This window comes from Rhinoderma darwinii, chromosome 3 (genome assembly GCF_050947455.1).
Source record: "Rhinoderma darwinii isolate aRhiDar2 chromosome 3, aRhiDar2.hap1, whole genome shotgun sequence".
NCBI classification, from domain to species: Eukaryota; Metazoa; Chordata; class Amphibia; order Anura; family Rhinodermatidae; genus Rhinoderma; species Rhinoderma darwinii.
The window spans coordinates 3,748,791-3,768,999 of NC_134689.1; the positions used below are offsets into that span (position 1 = coordinate 3,748,791).

The window sequence follows — 20,209 nt, forward strand, 5'->3', positions numbered from 1 at the left end:
AGCAGTATTATAGTAGATATATTCTTGTATATAGGGGGCAGTATTATAGTAGTTATATTCTTGTATATAGGAGGCAGTATTATAGTAGTTATATTCTTGTATATAGGGGGTAGTATTATAGTAGTTATGTTCTTGTATATAGGAGCAATATTATAGTAGTTATATTCTTGTATATAGGGGCAGTATTATAGTAGTTATATTCTTGTATATAGAGGCAGTATTATAGTAGTTATATTCTTGTATATAGGCGCAGTATTATAGTAGTTATATTCTTGTATATAGGAGCAGTATTATAGTAGTTATATTCTTGTATATAAGGAGCAGTATTATAGTAGTTATATTCTTGTATATATTGGGCAGTATTATAGTAGTTATATTCTTGTATATAGGGGGCAGTATTATAGCAATTATATTCTTGTATATAGGGGCAGTATTATAGTAGTTATATTCTTGTATATAGGAGCAGTATTATAGTAGATATATTCTTGTATATAGGGGGCAGTATTATAGTAGTTATATTCTTGTATATAGGAGGCAGTATTATAGTAGTTATGTTCTTGTATATAGGAGCAGTATTATAGTAGTTATATTCTTGTATATAGGGGCAGTATTATAGTAGTTATATTCTTGTATATAGAGGCAGTATTATAGTAGTTATATTCTTGTATATAGGAGCAGTATTATAGTAGTTATATTCTTGTATATAGGAGGCAGTATTATAGTAGTTATATTCTTGTATATAGGGGCAGTATTATAGTAGTTATATTCTTGTATATAGGGGGCAGTATTATAGTAGTTATATTCTTGTATATAGGGGCAGTATTATAGTAGTTATATTCTTGTATATAGGGGCAGTATTATAGTAGTTATATTCTTGTATATAGGGGGCAGTATTATAGTAGTTATATTCTTGTATATAGGGGCAGTATTATAGTAGTTATATTCTTGTATATAGGGGCAGTATTATAGTAGTTATATTCTTGTATATAGAGGCAGTATTATAGTAGTTATATTCTTGTATATAGGAGCAGTATTATAGTAGTTATATTCTTGTATATAGGGAGCAGTATTATAGTAGTTATATTCTTGTATATAGGGGCAGTATTATAGTAGTTATATTCTTGTATATAGGGGCAGTATTATAGTAGTTATATTCTTGTATATAGGGGGCAGTATTATAGTAGTTATATTCTTGTATATAGGGGCAGTATTATAGTAGTTATATTCTTGTATATAGGAGGCAGTATTATAGTAGTTATATTCTTGTATGTAGTGGCAGTATTATAGTAGTTATATTCTTGTATATAGGGGCAGTATTATAGTAGTTATATTCTTGTATATAGGGGCAGTATTATAGTAGTTATATTCTTGTATATAGGGAGCAGTATTATAGTAGTTATATTCTTGTATATAGGGGCAGTATTATAGTAGTTATATTCTTGTATATAGGAGCAGTATTATAGTAGTTATATTCTTGTATATAGGGGGCAGTATTATAGTAGTTATATTCTTGTATATAGGGGCAGTATTATAGTAGTAATATTCTTGTATATATTGGGCAGTATTATAGTAGTTATATTCTTGTATATAGGGACAGTATTATAGTAGTTATATTCTTGTATATAGGAGCAGTATCATAGTAATTATATTCTTGTACATAGGGGGCAGTATAGTTATTGTCTCTTCCAATTTTCAATGTACTATACTAGACAATGCTGGCATAGTAAAAATATTCAGCTTAGAAGGACAGAACAACAGCTAAATGAGCTTGAAAAGTTTTAACTTCCCTTTACCTGCTCCTTTTGGCAACTCATACCCATTACATTACAGGGGGCGACATTTAGCTCAGGAGAAAGTTTTTCTGGGATATAGAGAATAAAAATCTACTCTACCTCATAAAAAATGATATAGGGTGGGAACATTCCCAATAAATAAAAAAAACCTTATTAAAAGTCATGTTAATATCAGTTCTGGGTGGGATTGCTGGCACATCCCAGGGTTTTAGTCATGTTAAGTACTTGGAAACAAAAATCATTTTCAATATCTGCAGTTCCTGTAATGTTATGAAGCTTCAAGTGTCCACATTCCATGCACTGTACAGAAATATATAGACACCCTCATGTAATGCCAGATCCTAGTGCTTCCAGTGCTCCCCTGCCGGCTCTTTACTGGTATTGACTCTGTAAACCATTTGCTTATAACCTTCCATTGTGGGACGGCCTGTGTTGCTGGCCAATGGTAGGTCTGGCAGAGGCTGTGACACTGAGTATGGGGGTGAGGGCAACAGATGGCTGTTGTTGTGATTGTGCTAAGGTTCTGGGACTTTTTCCATAGGCATCAGAAAGGATCAGACACCAAACAGCTCACAGGTCTGTTATACCTTCCTGTCTGCAGCTCCCTTCCTTGTCCCCTTTATAAACATGATATATGTGCACTGTCACTCCTCTCAATCTACTGAGAATAAAGCTCAGTATCTGTATTACTCTGTATATATGGACAATGCACAGCACCACTTCTCCTGTCCTGTATACTGGGTGTAATTCTCAGTATCTGTATTATTCTGTATATATGGACACTGCACAGTACCACTCCTCCTGTCCTGTATACTGGGTGTAATTCTCAGTATCTGTATTATTCTGTATATATACACTGCACAGCACCACTTCTCCTGTCCTGTATACTGGGTGTAATTCTCAGTATCTGTATTATCCTGTATATATGGACACTGCACAGTACCACTTCTCCTGTCCTGTATACTGGATGTAATTCTCAGTATCTGTATTATTCTGTATATATGGACACTGCACAGTACCACTTCTCCTGTCCTGTATACTGGGTGTAATTCTCAGTATCTGTATTATCCTGTATATATGGACACTGCACAGTACCACTTCTCCTGTCCTGTATACTGGATGTAATTCTCAGTATCTGTATTATTCTGTATATGTGGACACTGCACAGTACCACTTCTCCTGACCTGTATACTGGGTGTAATTCTCAGTATCTGTATTATGCTGTATATATGGACACTGCACAGTACCACTCCTCCTGTCCTGTATACTGGATGTAATTCTCAGTATCTGTATTATTCTGTATATATGGACACTGCACAGTACCACTTCTCCTGTCCTGTATACTGGGTGTAATTCTCAGTATCTGTATTATTCTGTATATATGGACAATGCACAGCACCACTTCTCCTGTCCTGTATACTGGGTGTAATTCTCAGTATCTGTATTATTCTGTATATATGGACACTGCACAGTACCACTTCTCCTGTCCTGTATACTGGGTGTAATTCTCAGTATCTGTATTATTCTGTATATATACACTGCACAGTACCACTTCTCCTGTCCTGTATACCGGGTGTAATTCTCAGTATCTGTGTTATTCTGTATATATACACACTGCACAGTACCACTTCTCCTGTCCTGTATACTGGGTGTAATTCTCAGTATCTGTATTACTCTGTATATATATACACTGCACAGTACCACTTCTGTCCTGTATACTGGGTGTAATTCTCAGTATCTGTATTACTCTGTATATATATACACTGCACAGTACCACTTCTGTCCTGTATACCGGGTGTAATTCTCAGTATCTGTGTTATTCTGTATATATACACACTGCACAGTACCACTTCTCCTGTCCTGTATACTGGGTGTAATTCTCAGTATTTGTATTATTCTGTATATATGGACACTGCACAGTACCACTTCTCCTGTCCTGTATACTGGGTGTAATTCTCAGTATTGTATTATTCTGTATATATATACACTGCACAGTACCACTTCTCCTGTCCTGTATACTGGGTGTAATTCTCAGTATCTGTATTATTCTGTATATATGGACACTGCACAGTACCACTTCCCCTGTCCTGTATACTGGGTGTAATTCTCAGTATTTGTATTATTCTGTATATATGGACACTGCACAGTACCACTTCCCCTGTCCTGTATACTGGGTGTAATTCTCAGTATTTGTATTATTCTGTATATATATACACTGCACAGTACCACTTCCCCTGTCCTGTATACTGGGTGTAATTCTCAGTATCTGTATTATTCTGTATATATGGACACTGCACAGTACCACTTCTCCTGTCCTGTATACTGGGTGTAATTCTCAGTATCTGTATTATTCTGTATATATGGACACTGCACAGTACCAATTCTCCTGTCCTGTATACTGGGTGTAATTCTCAGTATCTGTATTATTCTGTATATATGGACACTGCACAGTACCACTTCTCCTGTCCTGTATACTGGGTGTAATTCTCAGTCTCTGTATTATTCTGTATATATATATATATATATATATATATATATATATACACTGCACAGTACCACTTCTCCTGTCCTGTATACTGGGTGTAATTCTCAGTATCTGTATTATTCTGTATATATACACTACACAGTACCACTTCTCCTGTCCTGTATACTGGGTGTAATTCTTAGTATCTGTATTATTCTGTATATATAGACATTGCACAGTACCACTTCTCCTGTCCTGTATACTGGGTGTAATTCTCAGTCTCTGTATTATTCTGTATATATATATATATATATATATATATATATATACACTGCACAGTACCACTTCTCCTGTCCTGTATACTGGGTGTAATTCTCAGTATCTGTATTATTCTGTATATATATACACTGCACAGTACCACTTCTCCTGTCCTGTATACTGGGTGTAATTCTCAGTATCTGTATATATATATACACTGCACAGTACCGCTTCTCCTGTCCTGTATACTGGGTGTAATTCTCAGTATCTGTATTATTCTGTGTATATGGACACTGCACAGTACCGCTTCTCCTGTCCTGTATACTGGGTGTAATTCTCAGTATCTGTATTATTCTGTATATATGGACACTGCACAGTACTACTTCTCCTGTCCTGTATACTGGGTGTAATTCTCAGTATCTGTATTATTCTGTATATATGGACACTGCACAGTACCACTTTAGCTGTAAATATAGGTAAAATGTGATACGTTAAAGACTAAGGCCTCATTCACACGGCAGGGTTTCCCGTCCGGGTGCCGGCCGTTCATAAATCGTCCGGCACACGGCTGCATTAGGAATAATAGACCCCTAATGGGGCTATTCACACGACCGATTTTTTGACGGCCGGGAAAACCTGCCGTCAAAAAATAGGACATGCTCTATTTTCGGCCGGGTACCCGGCCGCCCGGCTCCCATAGAAGTCTATGGGGCCGGGTAATACACGTCCATCACCGGAATGTGTCCCGAGTGATGGCCGGGTTTTCCGGGCCTTGTGCTCTATCTCCTCCTCCTCACAGCGCAGTGTGTTCGGGGATTCCGCTCCTGGACAGAGCGCTTGATGTCTCTGTCCATATCTGGGCAGTGACATCAGGGGAAACTCCTGAAGCGGAATCCCTGAACACATGGGGATTCCCCTTCAGGAGTTGCCGCTGATGTCACTGTCCAGATCTGCCCGGCCCGGAACGGATGCAAAACTTTATGCAAACCGGCCGGGCAATATGGCCGATTTTACCGGCCGACACTCGGGCTCGGGCGGGACCCGGTCGTGTGAATCCCGCCTTAAGTCAGTGTCTGCCAAATCATATTTTTACATCTAAGGCCTCATTCAGACGAGCGTAATACCGTCTGTGTGTTGTGCGTTAAAATCACACAGCACACGGACCCAGCTGTGGCTGATTTCTCGGCAATTATTCGGACAGCAATCACAGATGTTGATGCCCTTTGTAGATAGTGCCACCTGTAGATAGTGCCTCACAGTCGCCTTGTAAGTAGTGCCACACAGACCCCTGTAGGTAATGCCACACAGCCCTCTGTAGATAGTGCCACAGTGCCCCCTGTAGGTAGTGCCACAAAGCCCCCTGTAGGTAATGCCACACAGCTCCTTGTAAATAGTGCCACAGTTCTCCCTGTAGTTAGTGCCGCAGTGCCCCCTGTAGATAGTGCCACACAGCCGCCTTGTAAGTAGTGCCACACAGCCCCCTGTAGGTAGTGCCACACAGCCCCCTGTAGGTAGTGCCACAGTGCCCCCTGTAGGTAGTGCCACAAAGCCCCCTGTAGGTAATGCCACACAGCTCCTTGTAAATAGTGCCACAGTTCTCCCTGTAGTTAGTGCCGCAGTGCCCCCTGTAGATAGTGCCACACAGCCGCCTTGTAAGTAGTGCCACACAGCCCCCTGTAGGTAGTGCCACACAGCCCCCTGTAGGTAGTGCCACAGTGCCCCCTGTAGATAGTGCCACACAGCCACCTTGTAAGTAGTGCCACAGTGCCCCCTGTAGATAGCTGCTGCAGTGCCCCCTGTAGATAGTGCCGCAGTGCCCCCTGTAGATAGTGCCACACAGCCCCTTGTAGGTATTGCGACACAGCCACCTTGCAGGTAGCGCCAGAGCACCCTTGTAGATAGCACCCCCCATAAATGGCACCCCCCCTGTAGATAGCGCCACTCTAGCTCCTTGTAGGAGCGGAATCCCTCTGGCCGAGGGTTCCGCTTCGGGAATTGTCCCTAATGTCACTGTCTATATATGGATAGTGACGTCAGGGGCTCCCTCTAGGAGCCGAATCCCCGAATCCCAGAGGGATTCCGCTGCTACAGGGAGCTACAGTGGCGCTATCTACAGGGGTGGGGGGGGGTGTGCTATCTACAAGGGGTTGAGACACAATCTCCTCCTCCTCACATGCACTTCGCACTGGGAGGAGAAGAGGGAGAGCGGCAGAAAGCACGGCCGTCCCTCGCATCACATCCAAGTGAAGGCTGTGTTTTATGGGAGCCGTGAGATCGGCCCAAAATAGGGCATGCTCCACTTTTTGACTGCCTGGTTTACGGCCGTGTGAATAGCCCCATTTGGGGTCTATTGTTTTTATTGCCATGTGAATAGGGCCTAACAGTATTATACAATGCAGACCTGAAAAACAAGGCAGCGCCTAATGACATTGACACGGGTGGGGTTTGAGGGGAGTTGTCACTTGAAAGTTTTGGTGACAATTCAATCTCCACCTTTCATCGTGTCGTTTTTAGGCCCAAAATTCTGCGCTGATGGATTCCATAAAATATCTTTATATTGGTCGGAGCTCAGTTTTTCTAGAACAGAGCATCAAATCCCCTGCATGGACACAGAGCTACATGATAAAATTCCAGGAACCATCACTAGGGGGAGCTTTTTAGAAACGGGGCGTGAGGAGCGCAAACGGCACAAAAGTCTTAATTTTTGCGCAAATTGTGCCATTTGCAACAATTTATACACTAGAAAACTGGAGTAGATGTAATGATTAATTCCCCCATATCTACGCAGGGGATACGGAGCTCTGTATAATAACACATGGACATGCGCTTCTAGAAATGTAGTCAATTTAAGACCCAAGTCAGATCATTACTTTACATAAAAGGTTTGCAGCCGGTGTTCTGTAACTACAACTCCCAGCATATTGTAAATTCAGGATTGTAAATGCAGCTCTAGATGTGACTAGAGTATAGGATTTAACTCAAAATCAGTAGTGCTCGTGTCACTGCACATCAAATCCAATTCATATGAAATTGATGACATATTTTACAGTCAGGTAGGAAAGCGTTAAAGATTTATTTATGACTGTTAGACACAGAAAGTTCCTTCTTCCTCTCGTGCTTTCGGTTCTGCAGCGGGTGTACCGTGGCCACCGTAGGTTTTACTTCCTGTCTAAAAACACTGACTGTGAACTGTTCCTATATTAAAGGGTAACTAAACGTTTGAGAAACTTCTGACATGTCATAGTGACATGTCGGAAGTTTTGATTGGTGGGGGTCCGAGCACTGGGACCCCCACAATCGCTCAAACGAAGCGGCAGAAGCGCTCCTGTGAGCGCCCAGCAGTGTAGAAAAGACTACATGTCCCACAATGCAAAGCTTTAGAGTGCAGAGCATTATGGGACCATGGCTAAACTATAAGGCCTCATGCAGACAACCGTCGTGTCCAACATGTCCAAACCCCCTGAAAAGGTCACTCTGCCTAGCAACGCTTTCGCATTTACGGACGGCTACAGATGCACATACGTAGCCGTCCGCAATTTTGCACGCGCCCATAGACTTCTATGAGGAGTTTGTGCCGCAATTGCAGACACGAATAGGAGATGTTCTATTTTTTGCGGATTATTTTTACGGCCCGGACACATCTGTACAAATACAGAAATGTGTTTCCGTGGCCGACAGAAACGATGGGTCGGCAGATTATCCGTAATTACAGATAAAAACTTTAGTTGTGTGCATGGGGCCTAAGACTGGAATTACACATGCAGTTTTGATACAGTTTTTGTAGCTAAAGCCAGGAGTGGATCCAAAAAGGAAGGAAAGTGTCAGAACAGTGCCGGTTGTTTTCAAATTGTGAACTGTAAATGCAGCTCTGTATGTGACTGGAGTACATGAAATGTTTCTGCACCAGACAAGATTGTAAGAAATGCCTGGCACTAATGGTAAGTCCCCTGTAGACAACCGTCTCGGTCTCGAGTGCCATCAGTAGCGGCTGCAGTGATTATTTTCCGGGGTCATGCAGAGTTTGCGTTGTACTCGATCAGCACAGAATCCAGGACAAAGCTTAAGCCGCGAGCACTGACTTAATATAACGTAACGTAACTGTGCCCGCAGCTGTTTATCAATGCAGAATTCATGTCATCAACTGATCCTTGAGCCGAAAATCCAGCAACAACCATGTGAGTAAAGAGATAAAGGGACACTCTTTTATGCATGTACTATGCAGGTGTATTGTTCCCTGTTATCAGCCATGTCCGGCTCAGGAAAGGTCGACAGTAGCACAGGTGAATACAATCGATTGCTCTCTGCGTCTGTCTGGCCGATTCCAAATTGCAAACGCAGCTTTGGATGTGACTGGAGTAGAGGTCAAAGTATTTGTGAAATTAGTGAAAATTATGTGAATATTTTGATTTATTTTTTTTAAATAAAAAAAATATATATATATATTTTGTATGTTTTTATTTTTTTTCATTTGCTCATTAGGAAACCCTAATAGAAATCTTCTGAGTGAGCAGATCTGAAGGGGCAATGCGCTAGAGACTGGTATGAAAATCAAAGTGTACAAGAGAAGTTTCAGTGGATTTTTCATGTCTGATTGGTTTGACACAGGGCATAACACCTATTATTGGTCCGTTCAGCTACTACAGGTGAGATTATGAGACCTTACGCCTCCACCCCTCTTGTGAATATTCACTCTCACTATCCAATCATAGACCAACATGCTAAAAATGCAATGATATCGCCATCCAATCTGTGACAGTGTTCTCCAATCATAGACCGATTCTTTACATACATACATAAACTGTGACATCACCATTCGATCATAGAGTGACCTGACTACATATGTACATAGACTGTGACATCCTCATCCAATCATACACTAATCCTCTACGTAGACTTTGACATCACCATCCAATCTGTGACATCACCATCCAATCTGTGACATCACCATCCAATCTGTGACATCATCATCCGTACATAGACTACCTCTGCTACATATATACGTAGACTGTGACATCACCATCCAATCATACTCTGATCCTCGAGATAGACTGTGATTGGATGGTGATGTAACAAACTAACCTGCTACATAAACTGTGACATCACCATCTAATCATAGAACAACCTGCTCCATATATACATAGACTGTGACATCACCATTCAATCAAACTGATTCTCTACATATATACATATTACCATCCAATCTGTAACATCACCATCCTATTATAGACTGACCCAGCAACATATATACATAGACTGTGACATCACAATCCAATCATACCCTGATCCTCAACATAGACTGGTGACAGCACCATCTAATTTGTGATATCATCATTCGAACACTCACTGTTTCTGCTACCTATATACATAGTGACATCACCATCCAATCAAAGACTGATCCTCTACATAGACTGTGACATCACCATCCGATCATAGACTGACCCTGCTACAGTCATACATAGACTGTGACATCACCATGCAATCATACACTGGCCCTGCTACAAATATACAAAGACTGTGACATCACCATCCAATCTGTGACATGGCCATCCAATCACAGACTGATCCTCTATATAGACTGTGAAATCACCATCCAAGCTGCGAGATCACCCTTTGATTATGGACTGACCTTGCTACATATATAGACTTTGGAATCACCATCCACTCATAGACTGATCCTGCTACACATATACATAGACTGTGACATCACCATCCAATCTGTGACATCACCATCCAATCACAGACTGACCTTGCTACATATCTGCATAGACAACGACATCACCATGCAATCTGAAATAAAACATGAGGTTATATTAAAAGTAAAAACAATAAGTCTCAGTGAATGTATGTAATGTTATGTCTGAAACCTATTGGAGGTTGCTTTGCACTGGAGATATGTGACATAAAGTAGTGAAGTAGTGATGGGTGCAGGGAACTTTATGCACTACGTGTCACTCATCCCATCCAAAAACACTACAGCTAGCTTCTCTTCTGCCTGAAATGGCTGATAACAGGGAGTAATTTAGCTGCAAAGTAAATGGAGAAAAGACAGAGCATGTGTTTGTGGAGATGTAATACAATATGTTATTAGACTTCCACATTGCTTGCACCCAATCTTACACACCTTGTTAGTTTCTCACTATGGGATTCCGCATATAGTCAGATAGAGGAAGTGTTCCCTGCAGCGTATATGACCAGAGGCAGCACTTTCAGGCTCATTTCGTTGACACACAGAACCCGGCCATTCGTGCACAAACCTGGCATGTGCTGACTCAGCTGGTCTGGCCCTAAATCCCTGGTATAAACCCTGGTATCACACTCCAGGATCCGCGCTGGGGACGGTAGGACGCTCGTAGCTGTGGGTTATATACATTTAGATTCTCGCTGTGTGTGGGTGGCAACTCTCTGCGGATGTTTATCTAAATCTAGGCTGCTCTGCTTGGAAAGTACTAGAGATGGGGGCAGTAAAAAACTTTCTTTGTGTGCTATGATCAGAACAATTTTCCATGTATGTGTGTGTGTATGTATGTATGTGTGTGTGTGTGTGTATGTATGTGTATGTATGTGTGTGTGTGTGTGTGTGTGTGTGTGTGTATATGTATGTGTATGTATGTATGTGTGTGTATGTGTGTGTGTGTGTATGTATGTATGTGTGTATGTATGTACGTACGTACGTATGTGTGTGTGTGTGTGTGTGTGTGTGTGTGTGTGTGTGTATATGTATGTGTATGTATGTATGTGTGTGTATGTGTGTGTGTGTGTGTGTGTGTGTGTGTATGTATGTATGTGTGTATGTATGTACGTACGTACGTATGTGTATGTGTGTGTGTGTGTGTGTGTGTGTGTATATATTGTTGCTGGAGAAATGTCGGGATCATTTTCCCCATTTGTTGTGCGGGTGAATGCAATTTATTACCCTTTGTTATCCGTCATTTACGACTAGGAAGAGGCTGACTATAGGACAGATGAATGCCATCTATTGATCTGTTATCAGACATTTCGGGCTTGGGATAGGTTGATTGTAGCGCAGGTGGATGCAGGCTATTGTCTACTGTTATCCGCCACTTCAGACTAGGAAGAGGATGACTGTAGGGTTTTTCAATGGGATGTGTGACAGAAAGTGCCCCCATGATCCCTACTTTATGTCACATATCTCCAGTGCTGAGAACCACGTTCACCTTTCTGTCCATGACTAGCCTGGTTGATTCGTGGCAGGAGTATGAAGGCAGAGTAGAGGGCCGGACAGTGGGATAAATGTGGCAGGGTAAGAGACAGGTGAGGATGACCAGGTGAGGATGACCAGGTGAGGGTGACCAGGTGAGGGCGACCAGGTGAGGATGACCAGGTGAGGGTGACCAGGTGAGGGTGACCAGGTGAGGGTGACCAGGTGAGGATGACCAGGTGAGGGCGACCAGGTGAGGGCGACCAGGTGAGGATGACCAGGTGAGGGCGACCAGGTGAGGGCGACCAGGTGAGGATGACCAGGTGAGGGTGACCAGGTGAGGATGACCAGGTGAGGACGACCAGGCAGTGACATGAAGGCCAGTAGTAGGATCGTGTGATGTGAGGAGACAGACTCCGTGCGCATTCTGGTAATATAAAAAAGACTCACGTTTTCCTCTCCTTCTCTCCAGCTGTAAGATAAAGATGTCTCTGTCTTGGATCCTCCTTCTCTCCGTGGTCGGTCTTGGCCACTGTTTGCCTTTATGGGAAGAGAGGAACTTTCTGCTGGAGCAGGAGAATTCCCGCAGAGAGGGGGGCAACATCGTCTTGGGGCAAAGAGAAGTGGAGGCCAATAAAAACCTGACGAAAATAAAGGAAGCGGAAATGAGTCAGGCGATAAGAAGCGGCATCTTCCCTCCCAGCATGCACTTCTTCAAGGCCCGGGCGCACATCCAGCAGAGCAAAGTGTTCAGTATTCTCCGAGAGATGCCCAAAGGTGAGCGGTGACTTAAAAGTCTTATAATAAATACGTTATACATTATTGGTGGTCATGTATCGATGCGAGACTCCTCTCGGCCAACCAGCCAAGTAGAGATGAGAAGGAACGGTCTGCCTTTTTTCCAGTAACAGCGCCCCCTCCTGTCCATGGGCTGCGTTTGGTCTTTACTTGAATGGAGCTAAACTGCAATACCAAAAACAAACAGGGACAACAGTGGCGCGGTTTCTTTAAAGGGGTTGTCCCACAAAACACATGTGTCCCCTATCCACAGGTTCCCCGTTCTCCTTATCGCTGGGGGTCCCAGTGGTTGGACCCCCAGCGATCACACATGTATCCCCTATCCTGTGGATAGGGAATACATGTGTTTTGTGGGACAACCCCTTTAAAGGGGAGCTGTCACCTCTCCTGACATGTCTATTTTAGTAATTACTTGTATTCCCCATGAAATAACAATTCTGGAGCATCTTTTCTTAGAACTCTGTGTTTTGCCATTCCTCTGTAATTCTTCCTTGAAATGTAGGAAAAAATTCACAACTGGTCCTGAATATTCCCCTGATCAAAGGGGCGTGTATCTACACAATCTCCTCTGTCAGCACTGATTGGACAATGTTAGACTGTGCAGGGACACACCCCCAACTAGTAACACCCAGTTGTATATTTATTCTTACATTTCTAGGAGGAATAACAGAGGAACGGCACAAAGCAGAGTTCCAAGATAAGGTGCTCCAGGATTGTAATTTTATGGGGAATACAAGTATTTACTAAAGCAGACATGTCAGGAGAGGACACTTCCTTTTTTTCTCAGACAACCCTTCAGTTAAAACCCCAAAGTCTGGGGCTGCACTACTGAGAGATTCTGAAAACAACTTGTCATGGAGATCTTGTATGAATCCAAATCACCATCCACATCAATATTTACATCCTACCCGCCTTGAATACTGGCAGTTATGAGAGTGCACATATGAGCCATCAATGTATTTGGTGATTTAATTTAAAAAAAACAACTGATGGGTTTGTTACAATGTATCAGCGTAGGTAAGAGCTATCAGCCTGGAGTGCAGGACAGGAGATATATTTGTGCTACTGTATTTAGTTCAGAGGATTGAATACACTGATACATTGTAACAAGTACATCAGCTCTGTGAGCAGGACTAGGTTAGGATGTTTTTTCAGCGTTTGGATGCAAACAAGAAAGTTTCCATTTCCTGAAAGCAAGCAGAGACCGTGAAGATAACGTTGGATAGTTGAACCAAAGTATATTAGAAAGTTGCAGAACTTATTATTCAGTGATTAAACTTTAGAAATAATATGTGTTCTTGTTTTTTAATACTGTAACATTAAGATCATTTATGAATTCTGCCAAGTGTGAGACCTTATTAAATAAGCAACACATTGGATACAGAATACATAGATAGGTGTCAGTGATTACCTGTACTCCCCCACCTACAGGGGGCGCTCTGCACTTACATGACTTTGCAATACTGAGTGTGGATTGGCTGGTGAAAAATGCCTCGTATCTACCGGACTGTTACATCTGCTTCACAAGCACTGGGGATGTGAGATTCACGTTTTCCAAGCCGGCCCCGGTGGGAAAGCTGCTGCCCGGCTGCTCGGAGTGGCTTCTTCTCGAGACCTATAGAAAAAAGATGGAGAACGTCACGGAGTTTGATAAAAGGTCAGTGATGGGTAATTAAAGAGCATTTCCCATTAAATCAAAATCCTATTCTATTCAACCGTCTATATCTGTCTGGGAAAGCTGGGTGACTATAAGGCCGCAAAACAGCTGCCATAAGTCATCCAGCCTCTCCAGACTCCTGAATGGCAATTCTGCAATATGTATTAGTGCATAACTAGGCAGTAATGCCGTCCTGTAATGCCGGTATCTTGTTATGGGGGAACTGGAGCAGGTATCGGTGCAGCAGATTGTTGTATATCACTTTGATTTCAGTCTGATACGTAACCTGACGTTGCTGACGGACACCCCGGAGCTGGATTACCCAACCCAAGACGTAATATGGCGCAGATTTGAGGGGGCTTTTATTGCTGGCGCAGGCCTCATCCTCTACGCCCCCGTCTTCAAGGCCTATATCTACGAGGGTCTCAGCGAGCTTTACCAAGACAACATCCAGTACATCGAGCTGAGGGCGATGCTTCCCCCGGTGAGTTCAACAACAGATTCATTATAAGGATATTGATTCTCCGGGAGGGCAGCAATACCTGATAGACGGTGTCCAACCTTTCACCCCCAGGTATATGAGCTAAATGGTACGACCTACGATCGCGCCTGGTTAGTGGAAACGTACAGAGACGTCGCCAAGCGTTTCAAAGACGACCATCCAGATTTCTTTGGATTAAAGATCATTTATACCGTACACAGGTAAATGTCACATGTTACCAAATAATCAATCAGAAGAGAGACCCGTACCACGCGGCCACGTATCAGCACTCGCTTATCTTGGTGGCACCTACAGCTCATCCTGAGCCTCCTGGTTCATGAATAGAATGCTAGATGGGGTCTCTCTAGTTATAAAGCAATGTGGGCGCTGGGGGAGGTATCGCCGCTTAAAGAGTCTAGAAAAGTTGTGCGACAACCAATATGGGCACTGTTACGGGGATTGTTAACCCAGCTTTACCAGGCTCCTGATGAGCAAACTGGTATAGCTGTGCAGTTGTGGGGGATATATTACTAGGTAGATTAGAGGGGTCACTTTGATCTATAAAACAGGGTAGGAGGGATGAAATGAAAACATTGTGTACCACTGAACGTCCCCTTTAAATTTTAATATGGAGGTTTGAGGTTATGGTCCCACGTGGCAGCGTCCGCATGTGGCTGAAACGAAAGCCTCATACACACGACCGTAGTCAAATCGCGGGCCGCGCACATGGCCGCGTGCATTCATTTCAATGAGCCTGGACTGCAAAACACGGCCGTAATAAGACGTGCCTTATCTTTTTGCGGTCCAGGCTCCTGGGCAATGCACGGACCGTGGAAACCGCGGTCGTGTTCATGGGCCCACAGAAATGAATGGGACCGCAATTCACCCGCCTAAGGCCCCATGCACACGACCGTAAATCCGCGGACCGTGCTACGGTCCACGGTTTTACGGACCCATTCGGTCCTATTGGCTGCGGACACCTTTCCGTAGCGCTACGGATGGGTGTCCGTGCCGTAGAACCGTGCCGGGAATTATGGAGCACGTCCTATTTTTCGTATTTTACGGGCCGTGCTCCCATACTTTGTATGGGAACATGGGCCGAAAATGCGGGCGGCCATGCTTGTGATTACGGGCACGGCCGTTTGCATGGGGCCTTAGCCCATGGACAAATATGTTAGTAATACCTGACAAGATTGTGCGGCCATTGGCCCCCGCAAGTGAGAATGATTCTGGCTGCGTGCAGACGCCGCTACGCAGGACCCTCCCGAGAAATATTGATTTTGTTTCTCTCCCAGACACGAAGATCTTCTTAAAGTGAAAGAAGCCGTTTATTATGCAATGCAGCTCATGTCTCAGTTCCCCGACACCATGGCCGGCTTTGATTTGGTAAGAGATGACTTACTTACTTTGACCATAGGCGGGTTGATGCCTTGATGACCCTATTAAATAGACATCTGGCCCATGTTGCCTCAGCAGTGCGGAGAGGCTGTCTTCTCTGTTTCTAGGAGAAAAGTGGATGATTATTTAAACTGCCGGAAGAATAAGGCTGAGTTCACACGTCGTGGATTTGTCGCAGATTTTCAGCGCAGATTTTACACTTTGCAATGCAAAAGGGTGAGATCTGCGTCAAAAATCTGCGACAAATCCGCAATGTGTGAACTCAGCCTTACAAGAGCGATTTTCAGCAGCACTCAATAGCGCCCCCTACATGGCACTATTATCACCCCGATCCTTTCGGGCAGAAAAAAACAAACCAGACTGCATGTGTCAAACTTTATAGTTCACCTATAGATTTTTCCAATGAAAAATCTATAACTGGACCCCCACCTACTATGTGCCATATATAGTACTGGTGTCATCTATGTGACGGAGGGCTCGACTGCTACCTCTGCACCCCTATAACTATTCCCCCTTTGCTGTCCATGAATGGAAATAGTTTTCTTTGCGTAGAAGCTGAAACCTCGTTCTGCTCACACAGCCAATTGGTTTGTTACAATGTATCAGTGTAGGTAAGACCTAACAGCCTGGGGTCCAGAGATTTGTATTGCAGCTGTGTTTAGTAGGATTGTTTACACTGATACATTGCAACAAACTCTCAGCTGGGTGAGTTTTCAATAAACGTTTCCTTTCACTGACAGCAAGCGAAGGTTTAGATCGAAACAAAAAGTATCTTTGCCAGCGTCATGTAATAGTGGGGTTGGCCAATAGCTCAACTTATTAGTCATACCAAGGAGAGGATATGATAGGGGTCAGGGCAGTGCAGCCGCATAACGATGATGATTTAGGATAGAAGGCGTCTATGGGATGTAGCTTTGGACCTTCCTTTACTTCCTGCACTGTACCTTATAGACGTCCAGTTTCCTCCGCACTGACCCCTCGAAAAATCTCGGCGACCGTCTCTTTCTTTTTCAGGTTGGCCAAGAAGATGCCGGACAGTCCCTATACCAGCTGCGAGAAGCCCTCATCATCCCCAGCAAGATGGGGGTTACCCTGCCGTATTTTTTTCACGCTGGAGAGACGAGTAAGCGAGTGAGGTTATGGCATCATGAGAGCCGCCGTCCATCCTGGTCCTTCACTCTGGAAGTGGAAGGGTTAAAACAAAAACCAAAAAAATGACAAACAGACTCACGTGTGGGCTCTGAGTTAACTTTTTGTAGCGTGACTATATATTCCATAGGAATACAAGGCAGCACGTGACAAATATATCCAACGGACATGGTCCAAAAATAAAAGGCCACTTGTAAATCTCCCTGACGTCTGAGTGTAGCCGCAGCCTAAGACCCGGAGCAAAGGATGGGAGGTTTAGATTTCAGCAGGAGAGCTGCATACAGGGTGGGGCTTTAGTGGTAAAAGGGGTGTGGTTTAATCAAAGTGGGCGGGGCATAGCACAATACTGTAGAAATACTTTCATATAGTATCAGAATTATACAACGTACGATGACCAAATAAGATGGCTGGACCGTGCCAAAATAGTACCGCCATACAGTGCGGAAATAATATCATATATACAGGGATTAAAATAAATTCTGCCCCCCCCCCAGAGTGGTATTACAGATTATATTAATATTTCTCGGACAGTCACGCTGTGCGATATTTCAGATTATAGACTATATTTAGATAAAGTTCGGCTTTCGCCCCTTCTATGACCTCGTTCATGTCTCCATTTTCACGCCGTCCTGTGACTGGTTCGTGACTATATCACTGTATTATTTCATCAGGTTGGCAAGGCATGGATGTAGATGAAAACGTGCTGGACGCCTTGCTGCTGAACACTTCGAGGATTGGTCACGGATACGCTCTTCTCAAACACCCCATGGCCCGTGAGATGTCTCTGAAGATGAACGTCCCTCTCGAGATCTGTCCAGTCTCCAATCAGGTCAGTTGCGATGCCGCCATGATGATTCTACGTGACGCAGCGCTCCGTCCTACCCCTCCCCCCATTATCTGACCCGTGCCTCCCCTGCAGGTCCTCCTCTTAGTGTCCGACCTGCGCAACCACCCAGCAGCGGCTCTTCTGGCCAACGGTCATCCAATGGTCATCAGCTCGGACGACCCATCCATTTTTGGTTCCCAAGGATTGTCGTATGACTTCTATGAGGTGTTCATGGGAATTGGGGGCTTAAAGGCCGATCTGAAGACTCTCAAACAGCTGGTGGTGAACTCAATCAGGTAAGTGGCACGAACCTATTATTACAACCCCTGTCCATATGCCCTATTAGGGCATATGGACATCATGGTGGGGGGTCCCATGCTCTTCCCCTTGGCCGCCATACATTTCCGTCATCCACTGCGGCCGCTGCAGGGGAAACGTCCGGCTGTCTAAGGCTTCCCCAGGCAAAATCAGCTGTTTGCCGGAGGTGTCAGAAACCGGTTTTGCCCGTCCTTGTTTGCTAATGTTAAGGTGCCCTTAGAAATGGGGATCCCTCAGCATGAGCACAAGGGACCCTCCTTTCCATAGACCTCCTCTATAGCACCTGCACACTTGTTACCTTACTTACCTACACCATCTATTTTCTCAATTCAGGTTCAGCTCTTTGTCTCTGGAGGAAAAGGACAGATTGATGGGCATCTGGCAAAAGAAGTGGGACAAGTTCATCGAAGATTTAGCCAGGGAGACCTGGGAATAGCGGCCGGTAGAAGGAAATGTTCCCCCCCGAAGTGAGATCGTCTGTCAATCTGCAGGACGATGAAAAGTTTATATCTAAGAGAAGGAAAAGACATGTGAACACGATATTGAACGAGCCGGGAGGAGAGTGAATGCGTGTGAACGGGGACGAGCGTTAGAGAAAGCAAAGATGGAGGAGAGAGCAAGGAGTGGCTATAAGATGTAGACATTTTATTAGGATATATTGGATATCAGCGTTAGACCGACAGGGAAGAGGAACATAGCAAAAAAAAAAAATCCCCCCCTCCAGGTCCCTCCATGTAGTCCCTCATCTGGGTACCCCCCCCCCCCCCCCAATATCAGCAGCACTGGGTATACAGTCCTGCAGATATTGGGACAGAAACAAGGAGTGGGACTGGTGCCCAAACGGCAAGTGCCAGTATCAGACTTGGGTATCTGTGTTGGCGGGGCAGGAGCATGGTTTAGTTGCATGGACCCTCAGCTGCAAATTCCCAGAATATATTCTGCATCTACAAGTGTCCTAAGGTACCTGGGTCAAGGGTTAGAACTAGTGCCATGCAGCGATGTGTCCGCAAATCCAGTCCTGGGTAGGGACCCATTGGCATGCTTGGCCCATATTCAACATGGATGACCTCTGGTCCAAACCCATTCTGGTAGATGAATGGGCCGTAGCCTTGGTGTCTGGTGTATGAGATTTAGATTGTAAGCTCACCTGGAGCAGGGTCACACGGGAGGAAATCCGTTCTCTGTACAGTGTTGCTATAAATGTCAGCCATCTACGTGTTTTAATAAATGATCCTGAAAACGTACGGGTGAGCGGCCGCGGTGCAGTCTCAACTTTTTTACACCTGGAAAAAAAAAATAATATATATATATATATATATATATATAAATGTATTTAAAATTCTCACAGGGGGTCGCGGCTGTTATCGTCATGAGAACTTACTGGCAACTGAGCATTTTCAAAGGGGAAAACATAAAATCTCCACAGGCTGCAGAGAGGACGAGAAAAATAAATAAACTCGCCATATAACTGCAGCACAGAGGACGCAAGATTTGTGTGTAATACTCAGTGAGATCATGTGGTCATTGGTCACCGCGAGCGAGCAGAGTTGCAGCCGCTGCTACGTCTTTCCCTTATGATAGTCGTTCTCTTCCTTCGTCTTCTCCATTGCGCCCAGACCGCCAGCCACGACCCGTCTGGGCAGAGTTTGCTGTCCAGACATCGTCCATGTCCTAGTTTTTCATCCTCCTCCCCACCTTCTCAACACAAACTCCCCATCCGGGTGCCCTGACAGTGTCACCCTGCTGCTACCCGGGACTGTGCCCGCTGTGCTGCCCAGTGCCCCCAAATACAGTACTGCAGAGATAATAGTGACATAACTATACTCATCCCAAAAATAATATTGTCATATATACATATATATACATATTCCAGTCAACCCCATCCTATGCCAACCTCCGAACATCACA

The 20,209-nt window shown here is 44.0% G+C and overlaps 1 protein-coding gene and 1 long non-coding RNA gene across 3 annotated transcripts; one reads left to right on the forward strand and one right to left on the reverse strand.

Annotated features, from left to right (window-relative positions):
- Positions 1-2,266: 2,266 nt before the first annotated feature.
- On the forward strand, positions 2,267-19,545 carry ADA2 (adenosine deaminase 2). Of its 2 annotated transcripts, XM_075855683.1 has the most exons (11): positions 2,267-2,369; positions 8,995-9,158; positions 12,147-12,451; positions 13,904-14,129; positions 14,403-14,613; positions 14,704-14,831; positions 15,906-15,996; positions 17,023-17,131; positions 17,829-17,986; positions 18,077-18,279; positions 18,635-19,545. In XM_075855683.1, exons 3-11 carry the CDS (start codon positions 12,160-12,162, stop codon positions 18,735-18,737), a joined length of 1,521 nt encoding a protein of 506 aa, XP_075711798.1. In that variant the 5' UTR covers positions 2,267-2,369; positions 8,995-9,158; positions 12,147-12,159; the 3' UTR covers positions 18,738-19,545. The 2 variants fall into 2 exon arrangements, with proteins under 2 accessions (XP_075711798.1, XP_075711799.1); XM_075855684.1 differs by lacking the exons at positions 2,267-2,369; positions 8,995-9,158 and adding an exon at positions 10,789-10,853.
- LOC142748591 (uncharacterized) lies at positions 13,926-18,801 on the reverse strand. Its single transcript, XR_012882274.1, has 4 exons — positions 18,609-18,801; positions 16,953-17,187; positions 16,017-16,111; positions 13,926-14,087 (listed from the first exon to the last, which is right to left on the reverse strand). It is a non-coding gene; the product is annotated as an uncharacterized LOC142748591 (long non-coding RNA).
- Positions 19,546-20,209: the final 664 nt, after the last annotated feature.